Here is a 25,234-nt window from a genome sequence, read left to right as displayed (position 1 = left end):
ACTGTTTCACAGCAAACTTTTTGTTTTATAAATAGAAAGCGTATGCTCTTAAATAATGATAAAAACAGTAGTATAGTAAACACAAACCTATAGCATAGTCGTTTATCATCATTATCAAGTACTACATGTTGTACATGGTTGTATCTGCTGCACTTTCATGTGTCTGGCAGCGCAGTGGGTTCGTTTGCACCCAAACCGTCACACACAGTGAGCCATGTGTTGTGCTACGTGTTGAGATGGCTGCAGTGTCACTTGGCGGCAGGAGTTTTTCAGCTCCATCATCATCTTATGGGACCACCATTGAAGGTGAGGTCTGCCCACCTAAACATCATGGCGTCATCAGGACTTATTACATGTATCTTACTTTCGCACAAAATTTTTCAAAGTATAGTTGGGGGAGGGGTGTACTAACAGGCTCTGCTGACAAATGATGGGCAATGGGTGCAGAGGCCCATGGGATGCCCCTCGTATATCTCCTTTTTGCTTTCCCATTACTCCCTAGTCCTGAGACCATTGGGTGTAGCCTGGTAGTTAAGAGCATGAACTCTGATTCACCCTTACCTGAATTTGTATCTCGACTCTGCTAATCAGAAGGCCTTGCACAAATTACATAAATATCTCTGTACCTCAGTTTCCTCATCTGTAAAGTGGGGACAGTGACAGGAGCTATGTTGTTGGGGCTATTGTGAGGATTGAACATGTCAGTTGGGGGACAACATTACTGGGCACACAGTGAGTGCTGGGTACATGGCAGCTGCTAGCTGTTACTATTATTGTTCCTGCTTTGTTATTGTTTCCCCTACCCAACAGGCCTAGGAGCCTGGCAACACCTTGCCTTGGAACCTTGTCTCTGACCGAGTGGGGTGCCAGCCCAGGCACCATCATAGTCACACAGAAACCAGAAAGCCCTCTGTCTGTGACATAGCTGAGGAAACTGAGTCCCAGACAAGACCAGGGGCTTTTCCAAGGTCAACCCATGGAGGCAGAGCCTGGGTTAGAATCCAGGTGTCCCAGCCCCCAGAGCACGTTATCTCGTGCACAACCACACTGTTGCCAACTCCTTCCCGGCTTTCAGGGCAACTTGCTGATTGTTGCTCCGGCTTAATGACTCGGCTTAATAGGGTTGGACACTCTGGGCACTGCCAGCTGGGTTAGAAGTGAGCTGGCTGGCTGCACCGCCCCCACCCACTATGGCAGGCGCCAAGGTGAAGCCTCTGGGGCTGAGGCCTCCACTCCCACTGGGGTCTTGGACTGGGCCTCAGTGACAGCCAAGAGCCCTTCTGGTGGATCTGGGAGGATATGTCTTAGACCAGCCCTGCCCTCCTTTCCAAGAGACCATGGGTCCCCAGAAGATCTCTGCCATGGCCAAGCCCCCTGTGAGTTAGAGACCAAGGCTGGGGGAGGTCCACAGCCTGGATCTGTCACTTGACCTTGGATTTGTGTCCCTCTGCACAGCTGTTCCCACTGCCCATTGCGCAAGATGCTTGCCCTCTGCCTCTCATGAAATAATCACACCTTTACCCCTTGCCAACTTTCTCCCTTCAACTTAATTTTCGCCCCCTGGCCCAGCCTGGGTCTGGTGGCTCCATAGTGACCTTGAATGCATCTTTATTTATTGACCATCAATCTCTGAGCCTTTGCAGCAGGGCCCAGGCTCCCTTTGCTCACCTCTGTCCCCATCCCTGCCACTATGCCCTGTGCCTTGACCTTCAAATGGGGGCTTAAAATTTCCCCCTAAGGCCCTGTGGGCTGCCTCTACTTTTTCACCTCATCCAACCCCATTCACCCCAGAGGCAATGTGAGATTTTGGAGTCAGGGTGGGGATCTCTTGGGTGGCTGTGAGGGAGGTATCCAGGAAGCAGAGGCCCAGTTTTAGAAGACGCAAGTCTGATGCCACAAGCCTGCGAGTCTCTGCAACAAGGGAGGAAGTAGAGGGGACATTAGGGGCAAAGGGCACGGTGCAGGGATGTTTGTTACCGTGGAGTAGGGCTCTCCAGGGGAGTGGGTGAGACGATTGGCTGAGTTTTATGATGCAAATACTGGATAAATCCAGTGTACATGGAGTCCTGGTTTCAGAGCCGGTCCTGGAGACCTGGGTCTCACGTGCTGGGTTCTGTCTTGGCTGGGCATGTAACACTGCAAAGTCTAAAGGTCTCTGTCATATCATCTGGAAAATGGGACTATTACTAAACCAACATTATAAGTTCCTGTTGAGAGGATGCAAGGAACCAACACAGTAAGTGCACTTAGTAAGAAAAAGGTAAAACAAGGAGAGCTTCCTGCCCAGCTCCCGGGGCTCAGGGGCGGCTCCAGGTGGAAGGCCCAGTGGCAGCAACAGTGCCTTCCTACAGCTCTGCCAAGGATCACAACAACGTGCCTCTCCCAGCCGCACCAACAGGTCCCTCTTAGGTAAGGCTCACAGGTAGGCTGTGGGGCCATGCCAGGTGGGTCAGAGGTATCTGGAGCCACACCTCACAGGCAGCCCCAGGCAGACTAGGGTGGGTCCCCATTCATGCCCAGCCCCACTGTCTCATTATCTCGAACTTGGGCACTGGCAGTGCAGCTCCCACACTGAGAATGCCTTAGCTGAGTGAGCACAGGGAATGCTGAACCCTGAGCCTGCTGGCCACAAAGAGGAAGGTGAGCACCCGGTGGCAGCCAGACCTCCTGGCACACCCCCGTGAGTCCTCTGTGGAGTCTTCAGGCTGGTGGGGCTGATCTTGGAGGTGACACTGGCATGTAGACTGAGAGAAGAGAGGGGCATGGGTTGAGTGCAGGGGACTGGAGAGGCCAGCATGCAAGCAGCTTGCAGACTCAGTGGCTGCTGCTTAGAGCTACAGCCTGTGTGGAGGGGCTGTTTTTCTCCCTGCTTGGGGTTCTCAGGACTCGGGGAGTATTTGGGCAACACTCTGCATTGGAAACAGTCTCCATGGTTGGGAGATGGGTCTCCCCCTGATTGCTCCCCCCCAAGCAGAGAGAGGCATGACCTGGAACCAGTAACAGGGAGGGCAGCCAGGGGTGGTCTGAAATCCTGGTAGTCGATGGGCCCTGGGGAACAGAGAGATGGGAGCCTAAAGGCAGCCACCTCCTGTGAGGCTGTGTGGGCTTAGGAGGAAGTAAATTACAGTCAGGTGCCCAGCCTAGTGAGTCACAGCCAGGAAGGAGGGCGATTGCCTCCTCGCCCAGCTGGGCCTGACTCATGCTGTGTCTCTGTTGCAGGGCGGTTTGGTGGCACTGGTTCTCCCTGGGGCTGATGCAGCTCCCCCAGGGGACACCGGCACACGTTCTCTGAGACTTTCTCCTGGGTGAGCTCGCAGGGTGCTGCCACCCCTCCGGGACCATGCCGGAGGTGCTCCTGCTCAGGTCCACCAGCTCCATCCTGAGGACCATGTAAGGAACAAGGGTCCCCTGCTTCCCAGCCCCCTCGCTGCCACTCGGAGTATACCCGGGCCTGGTGCGGAACCTGAACCCTCAGACTTGGGTTTGGGATTTTTCAGCCCGCTCAGTTACCCTTCTAATCTCACTAAAGAATTTTCTTCTACTTACTCACCAAAAGATCCGTGGGAGTCCACCAGTCACAATGATGAGAGCTGACTATCTCTTAAGCATTTTTCATGTATTGCGTTATGCTCACAATAGCTGTAGGATTTAGGTAGAGAACTGAGGCCCAGAGAGGTACAGTGACTTGCCCACAGTCACACAGCTAATCAAGCCAATTGAATCGAGACAGGCCGACTCTGGTGAACCTCAATGCCCTATTGTCTCAAGAAAGCACTTACTGAGTGCCTACAGCACATGGAGTTGTGGCCTGGCTGCTCAGGGCCAATTAGGAAAGAAAGAGCAACAGAAATAAATAGGAGATGGTTCCTCATTCATGAGGGGTTCACATAGAGAAAGAGAGCTCCCCTCGACTTACGTGTCACACACACAGAACTTGAGAAGGTTTAAATCCAACATGTTGACTGAGCTCCGTCATGTACCTCAGTGAGTACTCTGGGCCTGAGTACAGTTGAGTCAGGCATGACCCTGCTCTCAAGAAGCTTCCTGAGCCACATGTGGCCTTCAAAGACCAAACCTGACTGTCCAAGGGCCACAAGGGTAAGAGGGTCTTGGGGATAATCTAGGAGGGCTTCCTGTAGGAGGGGCTGAAGGACGCTTGGCAGATTCTGTCTTCAAATGGTTCCCATCAGCTCCTCTGACTAGATAGATGCAGAAAGGAGAAGCCCATCCAACATGGACAGTAAAGAGAAAGGAAGAGTGTAGGCTGTCTCAGACTCCTCCTCCTCCCACACCCCTCACAACGTATTCACTCAGACATGCCCTTGAGTGTTTTCTTGCTCCCTGTGCTACTGGGCAGCTGCTAGACAAGTGTTTGTTTCTGTGAACAGAGGGTGAGGCAAGGTCCTTCGAGTGTGTGTGTGAGCTGCGGGGGGAGGGGGGGGTGCAGACCTGTCTTCAGCAAGGTGGTCCTTTTTGGACCTCCTTCCTACAAATGAGAAAGCAGGCAGAGGCAAGGCTGCCTCCTCGAGCTGTTTCCCCACCATTACTGTCATTTGTGATATTGGGTGCTTTTGCTCCAGGACTGCAGCCAGCCTCCAGAGTCCTGCATTCCGGGAGGGGTCTAATTGTCCAGAATGACAAGACCCCTGTGGTCATCCCTGTGTTTAGGCTCATGGTCATGGAGCCACACCTCACCTGTTGGGATAATGTACCGGCCACTTGTGCCTTCTGGATAGCAGCAAGAATTGGAAAGACCCCATGTGCTCTTGGAGAGTAAGAATAGTAGGGACTGCTCCCCAAACCTCAGGTGCTTCTCTTTTAAGAAAATGTTATAAATTTCACTGTGGAGGCTGTGTCCTCGGCATTAATCTGCAGTCCTAAGAAGCTCGGTTGTCCAGCGTGCTTATCTCATTTCTTAGTAGGCTGCAAACAGAACCGATAAAGCAGGAGGCTGGTGAGCTGCTAACACATTGACAGTGGAGGAGCTGACCACTAGTGATGCAAGAGAGGATTTAAAAACTGGAAAACCACCAGCAGTACCAGTGATGACGTGCGGCTGCTGCCCACACTGGGAAGGGGCATTCAGGGTCACGAGCCAGGACCGTGAGCTCTGCAATGGGTTATGACCCTGAGGGAGCAGGAAGTCACAGGGAAGTTTGGTGAATTCTGTTTCAGATGATGAGCAAGGGTGACATCCCATTACTGGGACTCGATCTGAAAGGTTGTGACAAGGGGAAGGCCAGGCTTCACCCACTTGGAAAATTAGGTTTGACCTTTTCTTAATCAGGCAGCCAGTATTCCTCAGGCACCCGGCAGAGAGGGTTGGATAAGACCCTCTATGGGCCATCTGCAGGGGTGAGTTGTTTCTGTCACACCAACTACAGGCAGGGTGGCAGAGTCCACCCTGTCATTGAGGCAGGTGAGGGACAGGCAGAGGAGTGGACAACAGCCATGTCTGAGCCACAGGAGGGGTGCCCGATGCCCCAGGAAAGGCCCTCAGGGAGAAGGTGCCTCTGGCAGCCCCTCCTCCTCATAAACAGAAGGCTCTCATTGTCATGAGGGCGCTTGGCCTTGGCTTCCTTAGGTGGCTATCTTTTCATTTAGCCTTTGTTTAGCCATTTTAAAACTAGAACCAGTTACACAGATTTTATTAGGGGGAAAAATGCTGCCTGTCCCTTTTGATGGTGAGGATTTAAAAACACACTTCTTTGTGAAGAAGCAGGTAAGACAGTGATTACAGCCCAGGATGGCCTCTGCTAATTTGGGGGTGACTGCCCAGCTGCTGATTTCAAAGCCCAGTCAGCTTTAAGCCCTGGGGTTGCCCTGCGCCTAGCCGTATCTCCTAAGGACGGACCAAGACAGAGCATGATGTTACACCTGGGCTCTCACCGTGGGGACCCGCAGCCAGCTGTGCATGTGTCCCCTCACTCAATGTGGTTGTCTGAGCCCAGAGCTCGGGCTGTTTTGTAACGTTACAGCCTTCCTCTCAAAGTGGAGGAGGCTTCTACTTGGCAACCCAAGAGATGAATGGCAGTGCCGACAGTCTGAAGTCAGCAAGACAAGTTCCACGGCATTCAGACCCTCAGTTTCCCCTGCCTGGAACAGTAGGCCTCACCCCAGAAGCACGCTTTGTCATCTGTCTGGTCCTTCCGGCAGCATCCCCTCAGCCAATCACCATAAGAAGGGACAGCTTATCCCCTACCCATCCCCCTTCTCTCCATCCCTCTCCCTTCATAACCTCCTGATGTCTTTTGCTTTAAAACCAATCTCAGGTTCTTAAGCAGACTGCCACCAGGTGGGCCCAGGTGTGTTTGCAAACTTAGTTTGAACGTGTGGTACCTGCAAGGCGCGAGGCCGAATGTGAGAAGCAGGTAACTGGCCCAGCTGCCTGGGAAGTGGGCCCCATCATGACAGACAGACATCTCCCTGGAGCCTGGGTCTGCCCTCAGGACTGCCAGGACCAGCTGCACGTGTTGCACACCACAAACTCTAGTGACTGTTTACACAGCTGATGAAAGTGTCCCTGGAGTTGTGTGATGCTCAGTCCTGAGGTGTGTGCTCATCCACCTGGGAGGTGTGGTCCACCCAGTTGTAGTGCCAAGGAGTAGGGAGGCTGAGTTCATAATGGAGGCCTGGTAACCACCTAGACTGTGCTAACCAGAAGAGGAGTCCAGGGCCACCAGGCCTGGGAGGCAAGGGGGTCTGGGCCAGGTGTTAGGGCCCAAGGCATGAGCCCGAGGCCTCCCGGGTCCCATGCTAATCACTGCATGAGTGAATAGACAGGCCCACCCACAGGCACCACTGAGGAGGAGAGGTCCTCACTGGGACTTGCTCAGGACCTGTGAGAGCCTAGGGATGTCCTTGCTCCACTCTGAGTTTCTGAACCTGACTCTTCTCAACACCTGTGGGGAGTGAGGGGTGGGGAGTCCAACCAGCCCTGAAAGCCAGCACTCCACTGGGGTGATGCCCAGAATCCTCCAGTGCTAGACTATTACTTTCCTTTCCAGATGGGGACACAAGCCCAGTGAAAACCATGCACTTGCCCAGAGTCACACAGCAAAGTAGAGCAGAGCCGGGCTTGGTTCCCTTTCTGCTGAGCCCTTAGAACCTGCAGAGAGAGGCTGGGTGGGGTGGGGTCAGCCTCTGCAACTACCGAGCTCTGGTCCTCTGACTCCAATGGGGAGGCACAGCCACCAGGGCCAGCTTGGGGCCAAGACGTGTGTCTGCTATGTTCTAACAGTTGTTTCCCCTCCCCACCAGCTCCCTGACTGACAGGCACACGCTCTCCAAAGAGTCCATAAGCCATGCACTTGACCTCTTGTCCCCAGAGAAGGCAAAGGATGCTCAGTCCAGCTCTCCAGGTAAGCCAGCTGGGAGCCTGGGTGGGGCCTGCCAGAGTGGAGAACCAGGCTGTGCTGGGCAAGCTGGGGGCGCTGAGGGTAGGCCAAGAGTCCAGGCAGAAGCACGCGGGAGCAACAGGACAGAACTTGGGGGACAGGGCAGGTGGAATTCCCATCACACCCCTTCCATCATGACCTCTATCAGCGTCCAGCGTGATGGAAGGTGGTGGGGGAAGATACTTTCTTCTAGAAGTTCAGGAAGGGGAGAGGCAGAGATAGCGGGCAGCTGAGGCCTCCTCAGAGCCGGTATCTCTGCTGGGGTGGGTCTGCTGAGGACAGGAGGAGGCACAGAAGAGCACAGCCTTGGCATTGCCATCCGAGCACAGTGGGGCTGGTAGAGTTTGCTTTGGAGGCTTACACAGTCACATGCTCTTTTCATGACCTTTGCTGTCAGATAATTGCACCTTACTCATTTTTATTGGCTGTATAATGATATTGTAGCAACAGCACAAGTTTAGATAAATGGGAATGGTGCCGGCATAGAGGGTCACTGCCTCTGCTCTCCGTGCTGTCCTTGGCACAGAACGTTGTTGCCGTCTGGTCACCGACCTGTACCTGTCAGGGATGAAGAGCTTCCCCCAGGTGCCAGTTTTCCAGGCTGTGAATTCTCCCAACTTCAGGCTGCTCAGAGAAGCAGTTTAGTCACCTGAAGCCACCCCACTCCCTCGGGTGTTTGGTGGGAGCTGGTTGGGGATGGGAGCTGACTGTCTGGGGCAGTGTTTGTTTGAACTGATCATGTACGTTGTAAAATGTCTTGCAATTTGGGTGCCCCTGGCATCTCCTCATGGTTAGACAGGGGTTTGGGTCTGGGACGTGGGTGGTGGCATTTGAAGTGGTACTAACTGGGAGGCCAGTGCCAAGGGTCTCTGAATGAGGCAGTGATGAGGCCAGAACCAGAGATGGAGGAAGGGGCGGAGGTCTGGGGCCGTGTTCTGAGGCCTCTTCCTTCAGAGCCAAGAGGGCAGGCCTGGCCTAGGGGGCAGGGACAGAGTCAGGACGTTGTACTCTGTCACAGGCATTGTCCGGCTAGAGGGTGGTAACAGGGCACCGGCCACCCTGCCCATTGTCAGTGAGGAACCTAGGCGTGAAGAGGTGGAAGGGAGTGACACCAGGCCATCTGGCTCTGGGGTGCAACTGCAGTGAGACCCAGAGTCAGCACAGACTGAGTGCCTGCCTTGCACCAGCCTGGTGCTGGGACCCAGAATCCTTTATCTGCATGACTCCCCAGCAGCTTCAAGGCTGCTCCAGGCTCTGGGTCTGGGAGGAGACTGGAGCAGGCACAGCTGGGGAGGGATCTTGAAGCTGCCCTTTCACAGAGCATTTTCTGTAAGAGTGAGGAAAGGCAACTGTCTATAGCAGAGGCTGCTGGGAGGGGAATTGGGGATTATGAGAAGGGTAAGTCCTCCTTCCCCTCAAACTGCCCTTTCATAATAAGAGCACTTGCTGTGTGCCACAATCTTAAGGGGCTGACTTGCATTCTTTTTTTTTTTTTCTTTTTTTTTAAATATATCTCTGTTGATTTCAGAGAGAGGAAGGGAGAGGGGGGGAGAGAGAGAAACATCACTGATGAGGAGTCATTGATCGGCTGCCTCCTGCATGCCCCCTGCTGGGGATCGAGGATCCTGTATCCTGTACCCCAGGCATGTGCCCTGACCGGGAATCGAACCACGATCTCCTGGATCCTAGGTCAATGCTCAACCGCTGAGCCGTGCCAGCCGGGCCTGCCTTGCACTCTTTCATTTTATCTTCATAGCAGCAGTGGGGTAGGCTCTTTGTTGTTCTCCTTTGATTGAGGAACCAGCTCAGAGAAGTTCAGTGCTTTTCTCAGAGGCACATATCTCGTGCAAGGTGATCTCCTAACTGGCCATACTGCCTCTGTGGAACCTAGATAGCATAGAGCACAGAGGGGTCCCGTCCAGGCTCTGCCTCCTACTCGCTGAGCTCTTGGAGCCTTGCCTTCATGAATCCGAATTCACCTAGGTCTCTGTGAGTTCCTAAGAAGCTTGAGGGTCCTCGATCTCTGGCCCCCAGGTAGCTTCACTCCCAGGGGGCAGCCCCACTGAGTCAGACCACAGAGCTGCTGGAATCTGACCTCCACACAAAGGCATCCTTGTGCTGGCCCTAGAGACACATTTCTCTCTAGACCTCTCCAGGCTTCACATGAACCCCAGCTGGAACAGGGGATTCAGACTGAGCAGCTGCTGGGGCTGGGCCGGTGAGGGCTGGCAAGGGCCTTTCCCTATCCCCACTTTTCTCAATAATTCCCACACCCACTGGGAGCTCAGCCCAGCTTGGTCTCCAGCCCAGTGAGTATAAGGGGTATGCTGGGCCAGTCCCTGCCCCTCGCTTCTACCCTTCCCAAATGCTTCAAGGGCATGGTGGTGTTTGGCTGGAAGGAGACAAATACTCCACTTGTCCTCAGGGAGCTCACAGCCTGAGACTGGGGAGCAGGGAGAGGCCCCACTGTCACTTTAGCCTTTGGTCATCCTGGCCCCACCAGCCCCAGAAAGTGGAGTCTCTGGGGATCCTGGTAGAAACCTTTTCCTAATCAAAATGTCCAGTTCTGTCAAGTGACAAGTTCTGGGCTTGGTCCAGGCCCAGAGCTGCCCATGTCTGTCCCCAGGGTGCTGAGCAGGTCTGTGTATAGGGGAGGGGTCAGGAGGCAGGGCTCATGGCCATAATAACATGGGTACAGACTCTGGCAGCTGGGGTGCAGCTCCAGGGGGCCCTGAGGAGGTACAGGCCATGGGAGCAGAACTCAGTGAGTTCCCCTGGGGCCTAGAGGAGGGGCACCTCTATTGAGGTGCCCCACAGGGACCAAGACTTTCAGACACTGCTTGGGTGTCCCTACCTGGCTCTCCCCCCAAGGGGCCCTGCCTGTATGAGGCAGGTGTGAGGCACACGTGCCCTCAGGCTCCAGGCTGGGACACTCAAATTCCTCTCCCAGACCTCTGTCCACTCCAGTGGGTAGACCCCTAGCTCAGGGTCCCACAGGGGCAGGTAAAGCCCAGCTCAGTCCTCACCACCACCACCACCACCACCACCACCACCACCACCACCACCACCACCACCTTGGTCCAAGCCTGGACAAGAGCAATCCTGGGGGTTAGGACAAAAAAGCTAAAACAGTGACCCTGCAGGAGCACATGGAAACTGTCTTGTCCATCTCTCCATCCCAGTCTAAGTCAAATGGGGAAACTGATGCCGGAGAGGGCAGGTGTACTCCCAGGGTTACCCTGCTTAATGGCCAGAACTCAGAGTTCCTGACCCTCGGGTGAGAAGGCTGGGGAGGGCCAGCAGCTGGAGGGGTCTCTCCCCTCGACTGCCAGGAGGCTGCAGGCACAAAAACCGGAATCACAGCCTTTTAGCTGGTACATTTGGTGCCACTTTGCCAAGGTCTAGACAGAGTGTTCTGGCCTAGGCTGGCCTTGTCCTTGTCTCTCCTGTGCTGAGGGCACTGTGGCTTCTTCCTCTTACATTCCCAGAAGAGACTGGCCTGGGACCAAGCTGGTTCCAGGGTCTCTCTCTACATAGGGACCCTCCTGGTACTTGTCCCAGACTAGCCTTTGCAATAGGGGTCCAGGGTCCTGAAGGAGTGTTCTCAGAGAGACATCTGTCCCAGTCCTGAGAGTCACCTTTGCCCAGGACCAGAGAGTCCTCTGTTCTGTACATTGAGTGGAGCTTACGCCTTTCCCACAGGATATAGCAAGCACCCGAGCTTCCCTCTGCTCCCTCCCAGCTAATCATGAGTGACTTCCTCTGTTGCTTAGCTGCTTTTATTCTAGAGCCCCAAAGAACACAGCTGCCTGCCTGCCCTGGCACCTCAGCATAATGGGCAATTGATAAAATACAGGCCTGGGTCAGGCCAAGACTGATAGCAACATGAGAGAGAGAAAGAGGGGAGAGGGAGGGGGAGAAAGTACACACTGCACCTTGGGAAAGCCCTCCCACCCCGCTTCCCTTCTTGCAGCTCCCACACCCAGGGGTGGGCTCAGCCACTGGCACCAGAGGCTGAGGCCCCTGAGCACTGGGCTGTAGTGGACTCATGCTAGAAGGACACTGAGCAGGGCACGGCCTCACCACACCCTGCCTGGGGCTCTTGGGCATGCAGGACGTGGTTCAGCCTGGCCTGGCCCACTTGGGTAGCAACGTGGGTGTGTTGGAGGGAGATGAAGGCCTGGGTCCCTGGACACACATAGTTATTCGGTCTAGCTCTCCTGGGATTGGGATGGGACAGAGGCTAACTTGTCCTCCCCAAAGGCCCCCGACCTCTGATCTGGGCCGAGCTCTGCATTCAGGGCCCAGGGAGCCATTGACCCTGCATTCAAGGGCCTGCAGCCTGATAGGAGTTGGATAACAGGACAGAGGAAATTAGATGAAGGAACTCTGTCCAAATTGTCTATCAGAGTTGTAAATGGTGTTTTTTCTGATTCAGTAAGCCCACTTGGAGAAATTTATTCTTTTGGGAAGCCTGGGACATGGGTTGAGAGCTGGAATCATGGGAGTGTCATTGGGGAAGTATTGAGTACACTGTGATGTAGGCAAACAATGGAGTCTTATGTCTCCCATCCCCACCACACATACACAGTGAGATTCCTGCCACAGAAGCTGAAGATGAGTGATTTCACTCATGGCTGTGTTTGACTTGGTCCACATAATGTTTTTTTTAAGTCTGAGCCAGCATTTAAAAATCAGATGAGCCCGGCCGGCGTGGCTCAGCAGTTGAGCATCAACCTAGGACCTAGGAGATAGCGATTGGATTCCCAGTCACGGCACATGCCCAGGTTTCAGGCTCAATCCCCAGTCAGGGGCATGCAGGAAGCAGCCGATCACTGACTCTCTCATCATTGATGTTTCTATCTCTCTCTCCCTCTCCCTTCCTCTCTTTGAAATCAATAAAGATATATATATTTTTTAAATCAGGTGATTACACATAAACACCCAGATTGCAAGTAACTCTTGTTTCCTTTCTGACTGGGCACCAGGTCCTAGTGCAGCAGCTGCCCCCGTGGACAAGGCAAGTGCTGTCCTTGCCTACTGTCTCCACCACTCCCTGCTGTCTCCCTGGCACTTGCTGGGGCCGGCACGATTACCACTGCCCTGCATGGTGGCTTCCCTTAGTGAGAGCCCACACCATTCCTTGTCTTTATCAGAAGCAGAGAAACAAAAGATGTGTCTCAAGGAACCCCAGAGCGAGCCCGAGGCCTGTGCAGCTGAGTTTCACACACAGGTCCTGGGCCACTTACTCTTCCATTATTGATTGTTATACATTATTTATTACAATGTGGATATATTACCCACCTGGCCCCTGAGGGCATTTTGGGTTTGCTACCCTCAGTTAATACATTAGTAATGGGATCCTCTTTTCCCCCTTTGGATAAAAAAATTCCAGCAACAAAATAAAACCTAACTCCTTGTATGTGTATTTCTGTCAGCATGACATACACCCACCAGTGTCAGTTTGGTGACCTGGAGAGGTAGGGTTCAGGAGGGCCTATCCCTTTTTATGTCATATTTTTTCAGTTGCTTTGGATTTCTTAGAACAAGTATATACTGTTTGTGATTAAAAAAAAAAAAAGGTCATTGTGAAAACCTTGTGGCTGAGAAGAGGTTTAGTAATATATCTTAGAACTTACCCCTGATCTTAGGAACTGCTGAATGGTAAAGGTTCACCTCCCTCCAGTTGCTTCCTCTCCTCTTCCTTGCCCATCCTTCAAGGCTGTCAGACCTCCTCCAGGCAGCCTCCCACCCATCCCAGCCCCTGGCTTGTCTGCCAGCCCCTATGGGTAGTGCCTAAGGCATTGTTGGGACCAAAGGGCAGGCAGCTCTGCCCAGGGGAGGACCAGGGGTGGCTGGGGACAGCCCTGGGCCAGGGCGACGCCAGCTGTGCTCTCCCCACCCTGCAGAGCAGGCACTGTGGACGACTCAGGCCGATGGGCGGGTCGGCCTGCGCATCGACCCCAGCTGCCCGCAGCACCCGCCTCACACCGTGCATCGGATGTTCTACGAGGGCCTAGACAAGTACCGGCACCTCCACGCTCTGGGCTTCAAGCGCCAGGGCTCCTGGGAGCGCATCACCTACTCCCAATACTACCTGCTCGCCCGCAAGGCTGCCAAGGGCTTCCTGAAGGTGAGGGGCCCTCGAGGCCAGCCCTCCTCTCCCCAGGCCCTCCTGTGAGCAAGTGCTGGGCCCTCACAGGCCTCCTCCTCACTCACTGTAGCACCACCAGACCCGCAAGGAAGGTTCACATGTACTGAACCCTCACAGGTGCCAGGCACCTGATAGGAGCTTTGCATTTGTGGTCACATTCATATCAGGGTGGGCTGGGAGCCGGGTGCTGGGCTGAGGGGCCAACTCCTGGGAAGGCCCAACTCCTGGGAAGGCCCTGGGAGGGGTAGCAAGGGCTGCTAGATGATAGACCCCCACGGCTTTCTTGGATTGAGTGGACCCTGGGATAGGGTTCCGAGGTCTAGAAGGGAGGCTTGATGGGAATGGGAGGCCCCTTCCCTGTTGGCTGACCTGGCCTGTCTGTCCTGGCTGGAGCTCGGTCTGGAGCGAGCACACAGCGTGGCCATCCTCGGCTTCAACTCCCCAGAGTGGTTCTTCTCGGCAGTGGGCACAGTGTTTGCAGGGTGAGTGGTGGGATGGGGACAGAACCCCAGGGGATGGAGGTGGGCAGAGGGTGAAGGTCGTTATTTCTTTTTAGAGGCCCCCATCCCTTCCCAACATCCCATCTCTCCCTGGGCCCCCTCTGCCTGGGGTGGCTGTGCTGAGCTGCTGTGGGAGCCCTACCTGTCCAGGCATGGGAGCTCTCTGGCACCAGGGTCTCGGCCGTGGGGTGGCCATCTGCGCCTGCCCAGACATAGGCCTCCTGTCCCCTGCAGAGGCATCGTCACTGGCATCTATACAACCAGTTCTCCTGAGGCCTGCCAGTACATTGCCCATGACTGCCGTGCCAACATCATCGTGGTTGACACACAGAAGCAGCTGGAGAAGATCCTAAAGGTTTGGGAGAAGGGTCTGGCATGGGGGTTAAGACTGGGGGGGGTACTCAGGGACCTCCAGCTTGCAAAGGAATTTCCACCCCCTTTGCAGAGTCCCCTTCATCCTCAATAACCCCCATGCACTTACAGACCCATTTGCCAAGTCAGAACACTGGGACATGCCCCACTTCATCCAAGAAGTGGGTGACAGGGCCTGGGCTAGAACTCTCAGCCAGCCAGCTTCCTCCTGTGACTTTTTCAGGGCAGGGTCCCCATTGTGGGGCTGGGGTCCTGTGCCAGGGGAAGGGTCTTTTGATAGGCACGGTGGACCTGCTTTTTTTACTGTTAAGGGTTTATCAAATGGGCTTACTGAACCAGCGAGGGGGCTGTCTTCCTGCTTGGGAGTCCTTCCTGCTTGGCCCATCTCCGCCCATTCTGAACCCTGTGTTTTTAGGACCTCCCATTCTGAGTGTCAGTCTGTCTGACTTGAATCAGTGCTTGAGATCGGGAGAGGAGATAGGAATGTGGATGATTTTGCCCAGAATGAACTGCTCTGGGAGCCCCCATTCTTACCCTCCCCATCTGAAACCCCAGGCTCTTCACGAAACAGACGAGAGACAAATATTCAGAGGGTAGTGGCAGGTAACTGACCTGCCAGGCACCCTAGATCTCAGTGGGGCCCCGATTTCCTCAGGAGTCGCGGCTTCCTAGCCCCAGAGGCCCCAGCCAAGAGGTGACACCCCCCCTCACATGGTGCTCCCATCAGATCCGGGTCGGGGGCTGCTTATCATCCAGATTTAATAATCATCTGTGATATTTCATCACACTCATCACCTGTTCACCTTCTCTGCTGAAATATTTGCATGCAAATCTCTGGCATCGTCCTTTCTACCCCTGAAAATTTCAATGTGCATCTCTGAAAAAAGGACACTTCTCTTAAATAATCACAGTTATTTTGTCATATCTAAACAAGTAACACAGTTCTTTCACATGTGGGTAGTGTCTCTTCATGGTCAGTTTGCTTGAATCAGGATCTAAACCCCACTCCAGATACTGCATGTGACAGTGTCTCCTAAGTGTCTGCATTCAGATAAAAGTTCCACTTTTTGTTCCTCAAGCCACAGACCCATGTGGTCCCAACCATCAGTGTTAGTATTACCAGGGAGCTGGTTAGAAATGCAGATCCTCAGGCCCCACCCCAGACCCCACTTCCTCAGAAACTCAGGGTGTGGGCCCAGCATGCTGCATTCAACACACTCCTGGTGGCTCTGACATGGCTCAAGTGTGAGTCTCCGGAATCTGGGTCATCCTCCAGAACGGCCTCCCACACCTGGATTTGTCTACGGGCTTGTTCATGTTAGGTCATGTGCTTCATACATTTCAGAATAAACATTTTTGGTCAAGAACAACTGGTAGGTAACCCTTTATATTGCACTACCTCACTGGGCAAGACCACCTGTGGAGATGCTGAAGTTTATCTGTGGGTTTAGGTGGCCATGTGCTCGTCCATCAACCTTTCTCCATTCATTATCTTTGCCTGAATTATTTCATGAGCGATGGCAAAATGTTGGCTTTCACATCATCAGCTAGGATTCTTCTCTAAAGGAAGAACTTCCTTTTCTCTCATCACCTGGGGCTCTGCTACCTGAAACACCCTTTGGTATAGAGCAGGTGGGTGTGGCCGTCAGAATAATGGTGCACAGGAAGAGCTTGTTTTATCCGTGCCTCACCATGGTTGCATTTTTTACAAACTGAAAGCAAGACCTTCCACCAGCAAAAAGATTACAACTCACTTGATTGCGGTAGTCTGGAACCAGACCTACAGTGTCTCAGAGGCCGGCCTGCATCTCAGTGAACGCCCGTGCACACTAAAGAATATGCTTTCTGCTGATGTGGGCTAGAATGTTCTATAAATGTTGATGTCAAGAAGGTTGATAGTGTTATAATGTCATCTGTATACCTATTGAATTTCTGTCTACCTTGGCTTTCCTGAACTCAGATCTCTGTCACCTCAAGTCAGTGAGAAACCTGAGTTCTGTTTTCTTTCCTCCATCCCTCTCTGCCTCTGTTCTGCAGGCACAGCTCTCCATTGTGGGAGAGTCCTTCACAGTTTGTGAACTGCTCCAGGCTGCTTGGCTGTCCTCTAACAGGGAGTCATTACCAGCCCCAACCCCAATCCCTACCTGTCCCACTCTACTAAAGTCCTTATGATGGGGAAACTGCCTGAAGGCCAGTGTCTTGCTGGGTCAAAGGTCAGAGCTGGGGATCCCAGTGACCTTTCCCAAAGTGTCTTCCAGGCAGACTGACACCTAGAGATGGTGCTCTTCTCAGGAGGTAACTTTGTTTTCTTTTTTTTTTAATGAGACTTCATTTACTTTTCCTGTCAACACAGATCTGGAAAAACCTGCCCCATCTGAAGGCAGTAGTGATGTATCGAGAACCTCCTGCGGAGAAGATAGCCAACGTGCACACGGTACAGGCAGAGGGCCTGGGTATCTGGTGGGACCTGTCTGGGCCGCCCAACTGACCTGGATGGTCTGCTCTTTCCCTCCGGCCACAGATGGAGGAACTCATGGAGTTGGGGGACCAGGTGCCCGAGGAGGACCTGGACACCATCATTGATGTCCAGCAACCCAACCAGTGCTGTGTGCTGGTCTATACATCTGGCACCACTGGCAACCCCAAGGGCGTGATGCTGAGTCACGACAATGTAGGACCAGTGCCCCGTTATGGGTGGGCTGGGTGGCAGGTGGATCTGGGCAGTGGCCCCAGCAGCCCCTGGGGAGTCTTCTCTGGCCCTTCGCTCAGGGATACATGGGATAGACTGAACCTAGCGGGGGGGGGGGCTGTCTCTGGGGGTTTCCTGCAGAGATGCCCAGGAGAGTAAACACCCCAGGGGTCCCCCAAAGAAATAGCTCAAACCCCTGGGTACCTGCAGATGTGAGCACTTCCAGGGCTGACATGTAGACACTCCGTGCCCACCCATTCACCCTCCAGATCACGTGGACAGCACGGTACGGCAGCCAGGCTGGCAGCATCCAGCCAGCAGAGGTCCAGCAGGAGGTGGTGGTCAGCTATCTGCCCCTCAGCCACATTGCTGCCCAGATATACGACCTGTGGACAAGCATTCAGTGGGGGGCCCAGGTCTGCTTTGCTGAACCTGATGCACTAAAGGTCAGTCTGCCCTTTGCCCGTGTGGAGGTCTGAGTATGTGTGCCAGGGCGAACCCATGTGTGAGCTCGTGGGCCCTGGGCATGCTTTTGGGACTGTGCCAGCTCCCTGGGTGTTTATCAGTCAGAATTATTTCAGCTGCAATCAACACAGCTTTCAATGACTGAACAAGAAGGGAAACTGACAACATTACTTAAAGGAAAGTTGAGTCAGAGTAGTTCTGTGGAGCCACAGTACCTTTGAAGACTAGCCATCCTCAGTGGAAGGTCTCAGATGGTCACAGATGGGCACTTATTTTAACCATCAGGACTTTCCCAGAAGCCCCCCAGTTGACTTCCCCCCATGTGGCATCTCATTGGCCCAAGTGGGGTCACATGTTTATTCCTGAACCAGTCACTGCTTGGGGGGATGGGCTATCTGTCACCTTTGAGTTAGAATAAGGAGAAGTCACCACCTAGGACTTCGGAAGCATTTGAACAACATTGGGGTTCTATTAGCAGAAAAGAGCAAGGAGCAGTTGGCTGCTGAGTTGAAGCCCACAGCCTATGCCCTGAGGTATGTGTGAGTGTGTGCACACCTATCTGTGTGCTTGTGTGCAGAATGCCTGTAGTGTATGCATGCTGACCATGGGGACAGGACATCCTTTCCCCACTTGCCCTGTACTAGCAGGCCTATCTCTCTCTGGCGGCGAGCAGGGGAGCCTGATAGAGACGCTGCGGGAAGTGGAGCCCACGTCCCACATGGGGGTGCCTCGGGTGTGGGAGAAGATCATGGAGCGCATCCAGGAGGTGGCGGCTCAGTCTGGCTTCATCCGGCGCAAGATGCTACTGTGGGCCATGTCAGTGATGTTGGAGCACAACCTCACCTGCCCGGGCAGGTAGGAAGGCTGGGTCACAACCTCAGTATGCAACCGAGGATCGGCTAAGGCAGGCCTATCCCGGCCCCACTGGCCTGTCAGGTCTGGGAACCCTATGCAGTGGTTGGGCTTGAGCCCCGTCCTCTCCCCCGGCCCCACAGGAGTCACCCCATCTTTGGGCTCTGACTGTGAGGACTGACTTGTTCCCTCCAGGTACATTCAGTGATGGGGCTTTTCCAGCCTTTCCAGCCTCCCAAATGACCACTCAGATCTCTCCTGTGGCCTCTCGATTGCTGCCTGAGGGTTGGTGACATAAATTTGGCCTGTACCAATTTAGAAATATTTTCCATGACTAGTGTCTGTGACACTGCATCACGTCTCATGAGATGTGTACACATGTCTGCACCTGCATTTCACATGCACAGACATGAAGTGAAAGTCCATGATGACTCAGTCATGGGCTTCAGATGGGCTCACACATGTCCGTCCAGGCTTGTCTAGGTGTGAATGCTTCCAGTCTCTGCACATGTGTACTCCTGTGTGTGCAACTGTGCTGTTTCCTTTGTGCCTGTACACAGCTGAATCTGTTTGTTTGACTTCCTGGCTCGAGACAGATGTGCACCTATGTGTGCATGCATGTTTATAGGCAGGGCCAGTATTTAAAATATTTAGTGTCCTAGGCAGTGTTACTCAGTGGTTAGAGCACCAGTCCACGCACTGAAGAGTCGCAGGTTCGATTCCTGGTCAAGGGTGGCACGTACCTGGGTTGCAGGTTCAATCCCTGGCCTCCTGGGCATGTGCGGGAGGCATCCAATCGATGTCTCTCTCTCACATTTGTTTCCCTCCCTCCCTCCCTACCATGCTCTCTAAAAATCAATGGAAAAAATACCCTCAGGAGAGGATAAATGACACAAAATGTTTAGTAACGGGTTCCGCATAGCACCACCCAGTCAGGACAGAGAACAGCCAGCCAGTGTGTATCCACAAAATACCCAACTTTTAACATGAGTGCTTGTGTGCGTGTGTGTGTTTTCCTCTGTGGCCCATTCTCCCTTTCCTACCAGCGACCTGAAGCCCTTCACAACCAGACTGGCAGATTACCTGGTGCTGGCCAAGATCCGCCAGGCACTGGGCTTTGCCAAGTGTCAGAAGAGCTTCTACGGAGCAGCCCCCATGACGGCGGAGACACAGCACTTCTTCCTGGGCCTCAACATCCGCTTGTACTCGGGCTATGGCCTCAGTGAGACCTCGGGCCCCCACTTCATGTCCAGCCCCTGCAACTACCGGCTGCACAGGTGCGCTCAGGGCAGTGCCTGCATGCCCACGTGCCCTTGCTAACACCCCTCAGAGCCCGTCTGCTGGCTGGGCCCCAGAGCCTGGGCCCCTGGACTATGGGGTCCCAGTGCTAACCCTGGCCAGGCCTCAGTCCCACTGTGGTGGTCTCTGCCAATGTCCCACAGGTCTGTAGTGGAAAACTAACAGCCTCGGGACCCCTGAGCAGGGTTCTGATGGAGGAGTTCCCCTCAGCATTATTGGTGGTCCAGGTGCCATGTGGGGTAGGAGTTGGGGGACAGGGCCAGCCCTCTGGTGGGCAGAGAGGACAGTCAGTTCTGGGGAGTGAGTCGAAGAATCATCTCTTGGGCTTAAATATCTCCTGTACCTGCTCACCTTTCACAGAGCCTAAAGTTGTCCCATTAGGGACAGACATTCATTCATTCATTCATTCACCTAAAAACCTTTGATTGGCCCTACTTCTCAGCTGTAGGTCCCCTGTTAATACAAAAAGCCTGGGAGGGGACACCTTCTGGCCATCAGTGAAGATTGAGAGGTTGGGGATCCCAGGGCTCTCGGGGGCTGATCCTCTGGGGCTTGGAGGAACCTGCTCCCTCTGACCAGGCCTCTGTACACTTCCCCTCCCCAGCTCTGGCAAGGTGGTGCCCGGCTGCCGGGTGAAGCTGGTGAACCAGGATGCAGAGGGCACTGGCGAGATCTGCATGTGGGGCCGCACCATCTTCATGGGCTACCTGAACATGGAGGACAAGACACGAGAGGCTTTGGATGCTGATGGGTGGCTGCACAGCGGTGACCTTGGCCGCCTGGACAGTGACGGCTTCCTCTACATTACAGGGCGTCTCAAAGGTGTGAGGATGCAGGGACAGGGGAAGGCTACACGGCTACCACCGTTTATACCTGATACAAATAGTCCTTAAGTGCCACCACCTTGACAGACATCATTTTACTTACTAATGAGGACACCCAGAGGGGTTAAGTAACTTGTCCAAGGACACCTAGCTAGAAAATGGTGGAGCTGGGATTCAGACTCCCTAGAGACACAAGGCAAGTCTTTCCAGAAAATTTGAAGGCATAAATATTATGTATTTTTATATTTGCCTGAGTGATATGACAAACACCTGGGCCAGGTGTCTTGTTCTGTTCTGTGCCTGATGTCAACACAGGACTTGTGCACAGAATGGGACCAACTCATCTTTGTTGAATTAGAGAGAATCAGAGGACAGGAGTACAGTTTAGCTAATTCAGTCAAGGTGTGTTTATTAAGTGCCGGTGCATCACCATCCAGCCTGGAAGGAAGCCATCACACAGAGGACAGACCAGAGCGTGGCAGGCCCAGCTCTGGCCTTGCACACATAGGCACTCAGTGCACATTTATTTGGATGAAAGAAGGACCCGTGATGAATGGATGGACACTGAGAGAAGCTCAGAGAAGGCAAGAGTTAGTGAGGACAGGAAGAGTCGGACAAGGCTTCTTGGAGGAGGCAGCTGAGCTGGTCCTTGCAGAATAGGCAGCCTGTTGGACAAGTGGGGAGAAGGGGAGAGGACGTCCCATAGGGCAGGGGTAAGCAAGGTGAGAGGCCCCATGGCAGGGTGGGGAAGAGCACGGGCTCTGGAACTGCACTGCACTTAAATCAGCTCTGCTATGTGGCCTTGGACAAGTTACTGTGCCTTGGTTTCCTTGTCTGTGAAATGGGAAGGATGCCTACTTTATAGGTCTATTGTGAACGTCAAATGAGTTACTTACATGCAGCACTTACCACAGTGCCTGCACAGTTGAGTGCTGAGTAAGTGGTGCGTGGTGGTCACTCAGCAAAGACAGGAAGCAGTGACATGGGGACTCGGGGTGAGGTAGGAGGGTCAGTGAGGAACTGGGTCTGGTAAATGTCTGAGCAGGCAGAGTCTCGGGTGCTGAGGAGAGGAGTGGGAACCCTGGGTGAGCATTTGTCCTCTGGGAAGTGCCACCATTCCCCAGCAGATATGAGGGGCTTCTGGGGGGTGCTGCTTTTCCACTGCCACAGAGGGGTACCTCTGGCCTCCGCCTGGGTCCAACAGTGCTGCCCCCTGCTCTGGCCAGGGGGCTGTGGCCGAGGCTTGAGTTCCTGGTTCAACCATAGCCTGGCCTTACCTCCCCAGAACTAATCATCACCGCCGGTGGGGAGAATGTGCCCCCGATGCCCATTGAGGAGGCTGTGAAGACGGAGCTGCCTATCATCAGCAGTGCCATGCTGATCGGGGACCAGAGGAAGTTCCTGTCCATGCTGCTCACATTGAAGGTATGTCTGTGAGTCTGGCCCAAGCAGAAGCCACTTTCAGACAGTACATACATGTGTGGGTGTCAGGACTTTATTCTGGAATAAGCAGTCAGTGCTCCTGCTCTGGGGGCAGGCGTCCCATAGGGAAATTCCTGCTGTCCCGGAGCTACACTTAGCAGCATGCTGCTGTGACAGTCCTTCCCATCTTCAGCGAAGTCTGCTCAGCTGGTGCGCAGCCTGCAGCTGCTGGATGTGGCAGGAGTTATGGTCCCTGCTCTCGATTATGGTTTCATTGCCTGAGGTCTGTAAGCTCTATTCCACCACAGTCCCCCCGGGGTGGCAGCCACACCCCAGAACCACAGCTCACAGGATCCACCTCCTGGACACCAGCAGTAACACTCCTCTGGGACCAAGTCGGGCGTGTGCTGTGGAGGTGTGCTGATCCCATCTCTGGTTTGCAGTGCACTCTGGACCCAGACACCTCTGACCCTACCGATAATCTGACCAAGCAAGCTGTGGAGTTCTGCCAGCAGGTGGGCAGCAGCGCCACCACGGTGTCCGAGATTGTGGGCAGGAAGGATGAGGCCGTGTACCAAGCCATTGAAGAGGGCATCCAGCGAGTGAACAGGAACGCAGCTGCCCGACCCTACCACATCCAAAAATGGGCCATTCTCGAGAGGGACTTCTCCATTTCGGGTGGAGAGTTGGGTAGGTTTGTTTTGGTTTTATTTCCCATGGTTCCAATCACTGTGTGGTGGGAGGCCATAATGGAGCCTGGGAGGTGCCTGTCAGGAAGCAGTCATGGCAAGCAGAAGTCCCTGACGGCACTTTGGGTGACCAGCACCCACCCTCTTCACTTGGGAAGACACTGCTCAGTGCATGGGCTGTGGCTGTGAGAGCCTGTTGTGTGTACAAGGTACGTGCTGGAACCTGTTAATTTGAACATAGGACATTTGACTTTGCTTTGGCTATGAGACCACTGTGTCCTGAGACCAACATGAGGCCACCTGGCAGACCCCAAGGCCCTGTTAGTGTTTGGTCTGGAGTCACCTGGCTGTAGGGGGGTGAGACCACCATAATCTTCCACAGAGTGAGCTTGTGTGGCAGGTACAGTGATAAAGCCCCTCTGGACCATGGTCCACAGAACCGGAAAGGCCTCTGGTGTGGCCTCAGCTGGGTGGATGACGTCACTTCTTGGGGTGTTTTCATAGCACAGGGAGCTGGCAATGGCTTCTTCAGTGAGGTGCCCTCAGATCCTTCAAGGCTGGATGCAGGTGCACTGCCACAGTAATGCTAGCTGCTGTCGCCTGGAGTGTGTCTGGCTGTCTGGCTAACACTGAGAGCACAGCCAGCCAGACAGATGTCCTCACTAAGCAGTTTATATAAATGACTTTGATTTTGAAGTCTCCAGTTACACAGCCAAGAGTGAGTTAGCACAAAATGGACTTTCGGCTGTCTAGCACCTTGAATCTCAGCCTTTTCCACCCTTGCTTTTGAAGGAGAGCTAAAGACAAGACAGGTGATTGGGGGAAGGCCTCTCGGCAGGGTGCCCTCTCCCCCATCACAGGCAGTCAAAGCATAATGCCCAACAGTGTGTGAACTTTCACTGAAATGCAGACAGGACTTGCACAGTAGTTGTGTAACGAATTACCCCAAAAGTTAGTAGCTTAAAACAGTAAGCACTTGTCTTAATTTCTGTAGTCAGAAATCCAGGCAGCTAGCTGGGTGGTTCTAGCTTAGGGTCTCTCATGAGGTTCCAGCAAGTGTCAGTTGGGCAGCAGCCATCTGAAGCTGTAGGGGCCACTTCCACGCTCACTCAGGGATGTTGGCCAGACCAGTGGCCTCGCCATATGGCTTGCCCCAGAAACAGTGATCCTGAGAGCCCAGGGCAGAACCTGTTGTCTTACCATTCTGGTCACTTGAATCCATAGTCAGAAGTGGGTGCAAGTAAAGACTAAGGTGGATGTGGCTCTCACTGCTATGTACATGAGAGAAACTGGTCTCTCATAACCATTCTCTGAAGTAACAGTCCATCAGTCTGTGTTCTCTTGGCCACTTCAACCAATGCTAGTGCAATGTGAGTAGCAAGGGTCGCTTAGGTCCATCTCAGAGGCTACTTGTTTGTCTGGCATAATTCCAGACACGGGACTCACGGAGTCTAGATCTTGACCACACACCTCCTCAGATTTCTGAGAGACCTCACACACTCATTTTTCCCCGATTTCTCTTTTAGGTCCCACAATGAAACTGAAACGGTTTGCAGTTATGGAGAAGTACAAAGACATCATCGACTCCTTTTACCTAGAGCACAAAAAGTAGCCAGGGGCCTCCCAAAGCCCTGTCCTGCTCCACATGCTCTGCAGTCTGGGGTGGGCTCTGCCGGCAGGTCTGTTAGGTCAGGTGTGGCCCCAGCATCAACGTTCACCAGGTTTCATGCCAACACTAGCTAACAATTCTGAGAAGCTTCAGGTGTGCAGTTTTAGTTTTAAGCATTGCTTTTTGTGTAGGTGACAGACCAGCTCTCCTTCCAGAAGTAAAGGGCTGACACTTTTTGGCATTAGTTCCAGGTAGATTTTATGGGCTGCTAGCTCCCTGAGTGGGCTGCCAGCGGCAGACTGTGTGGGGGAGGGAGGGGAAGTCGGCTCTTGTTACTGTGTGTGTTGCAGGGAAAGCAGTGGCTGTAACTCACTCACTTATTCTGGAATCTGCTGGATGCTGCTGACCTGTCACTCCAGAGATTCCCAGGCTCTCCTCCACGCACTCGCCCACTCACTTGATGCTTCATACAACTGCTGTCCATTTGTATTTAATGTGTGATTTGGATATTAAACTTTTTAACAGAACTGTCAACAAATACCTGATTTTTCTGTCAGTTGAGAAGAAGGAACCTGTCCACAGTGGTGGGTATTTAACCCACAGGACTGTGCACAATCACATGAGTGGCCATTAGTGCCTGGAAAAGCAGAGGTGCCAGAGGGTCCAGTCAAAGCAGGCAACTCTACAGGTGTCACCAGCACACCACCCTTGCCACTCGGAACCCGGAAGCAATGCAGCCATTCCTAGTGCAAGCTGAGCCACAGTGCCCTAAGGCATCTAACGGGGAAAGGTAGAGAAAGCACACACCTCAGTCAGTTTTGGAATTCTTTATTAGTTTGAACCCAAGAATAATTCGCACAATCCAATAAAACAGGAAGCAGCAGCTTAAACAGAGTAAAGTACAGGTAAGATTGTAAGTCTGGTGACAAGCCTAAAAATGCACCCAGATAGGGATGTCTGTT

The 25,234-nt window shown here is 53.5% G+C and overlaps 1 protein-coding gene across 1 annotated transcript; it reads left to right on the top strand.

Annotated features, from left to right (window-relative positions):
* Positions 1–3,095: 3,095 nt before the first annotated feature.
* On the top strand, positions 3,096–24,799 carry ACSBG1 (acyl-CoA synthetase bubblegum family member 1). The gene is made up of 14 exons (XM_016209591.2): positions 3,096–3,390; positions 7,261–7,361; positions 13,307–13,530; positions 13,945–14,033; positions 14,286–14,406; positions 16,777–16,857; positions 16,945–17,094; positions 17,382–17,558; positions 18,251–18,432; positions 19,476–19,706; positions 20,333–20,550; positions 21,838–21,977; positions 22,418–22,664; positions 24,190–24,799. The coding sequence occupies exons 1-14, from the start codon at positions 3,341–3,343 to the stop codon at positions 24,273–24,275; spliced, it is 2,097 nt and encodes a 698-aa protein (XP_016065077.2). The 5' UTR covers positions 3,096–3,340; the 3' UTR covers positions 24,276–24,799.
* The last annotated feature ends 435 nt before the right edge of the window (positions 24,800–25,234 follow it).

The sequence above is a fragment of the Miniopterus natalensis genome, chromosome 22 (assembly GCF_054644295.1).
Source record: "Miniopterus natalensis isolate mMinNat1 chromosome 22, mMinNat1.hap1, whole genome shotgun sequence".
NCBI lineage: Eukaryota > Metazoa > Chordata > Mammalia > Chiroptera > Miniopteridae > Miniopterus > Miniopterus natalensis.
Note: the sequence above shows the minus strand (reverse complement) of the source record. Positions and strands in the feature narration are given on the sequence as shown.

Bases quoted from the DNA above. Each gene is read 5' to 3' on its own strand.
- ACSBG1 (XM_016209591.2), top strand. From the start codon at position 3,341: ATGCCGGAGGTGCTCCTGCTCAGGTCCACCAGCTCCATCCTGAGGACC. The intron at 17,559-18,250 runs GTCAGTCTGCCC...GGCGGCGAGCAG, and splicing joins CTGAACCTGATGCACTAAAG to GGGAGCCTGATAGAGACGCT. The intron at 22,665-24,189 runs GTAGGTTTGTTT...TTTCTCTTTTAG, and splicing joins CATTTCGGGTGGAGAGTTGG to GTCCCACAATGAAACTGAAA.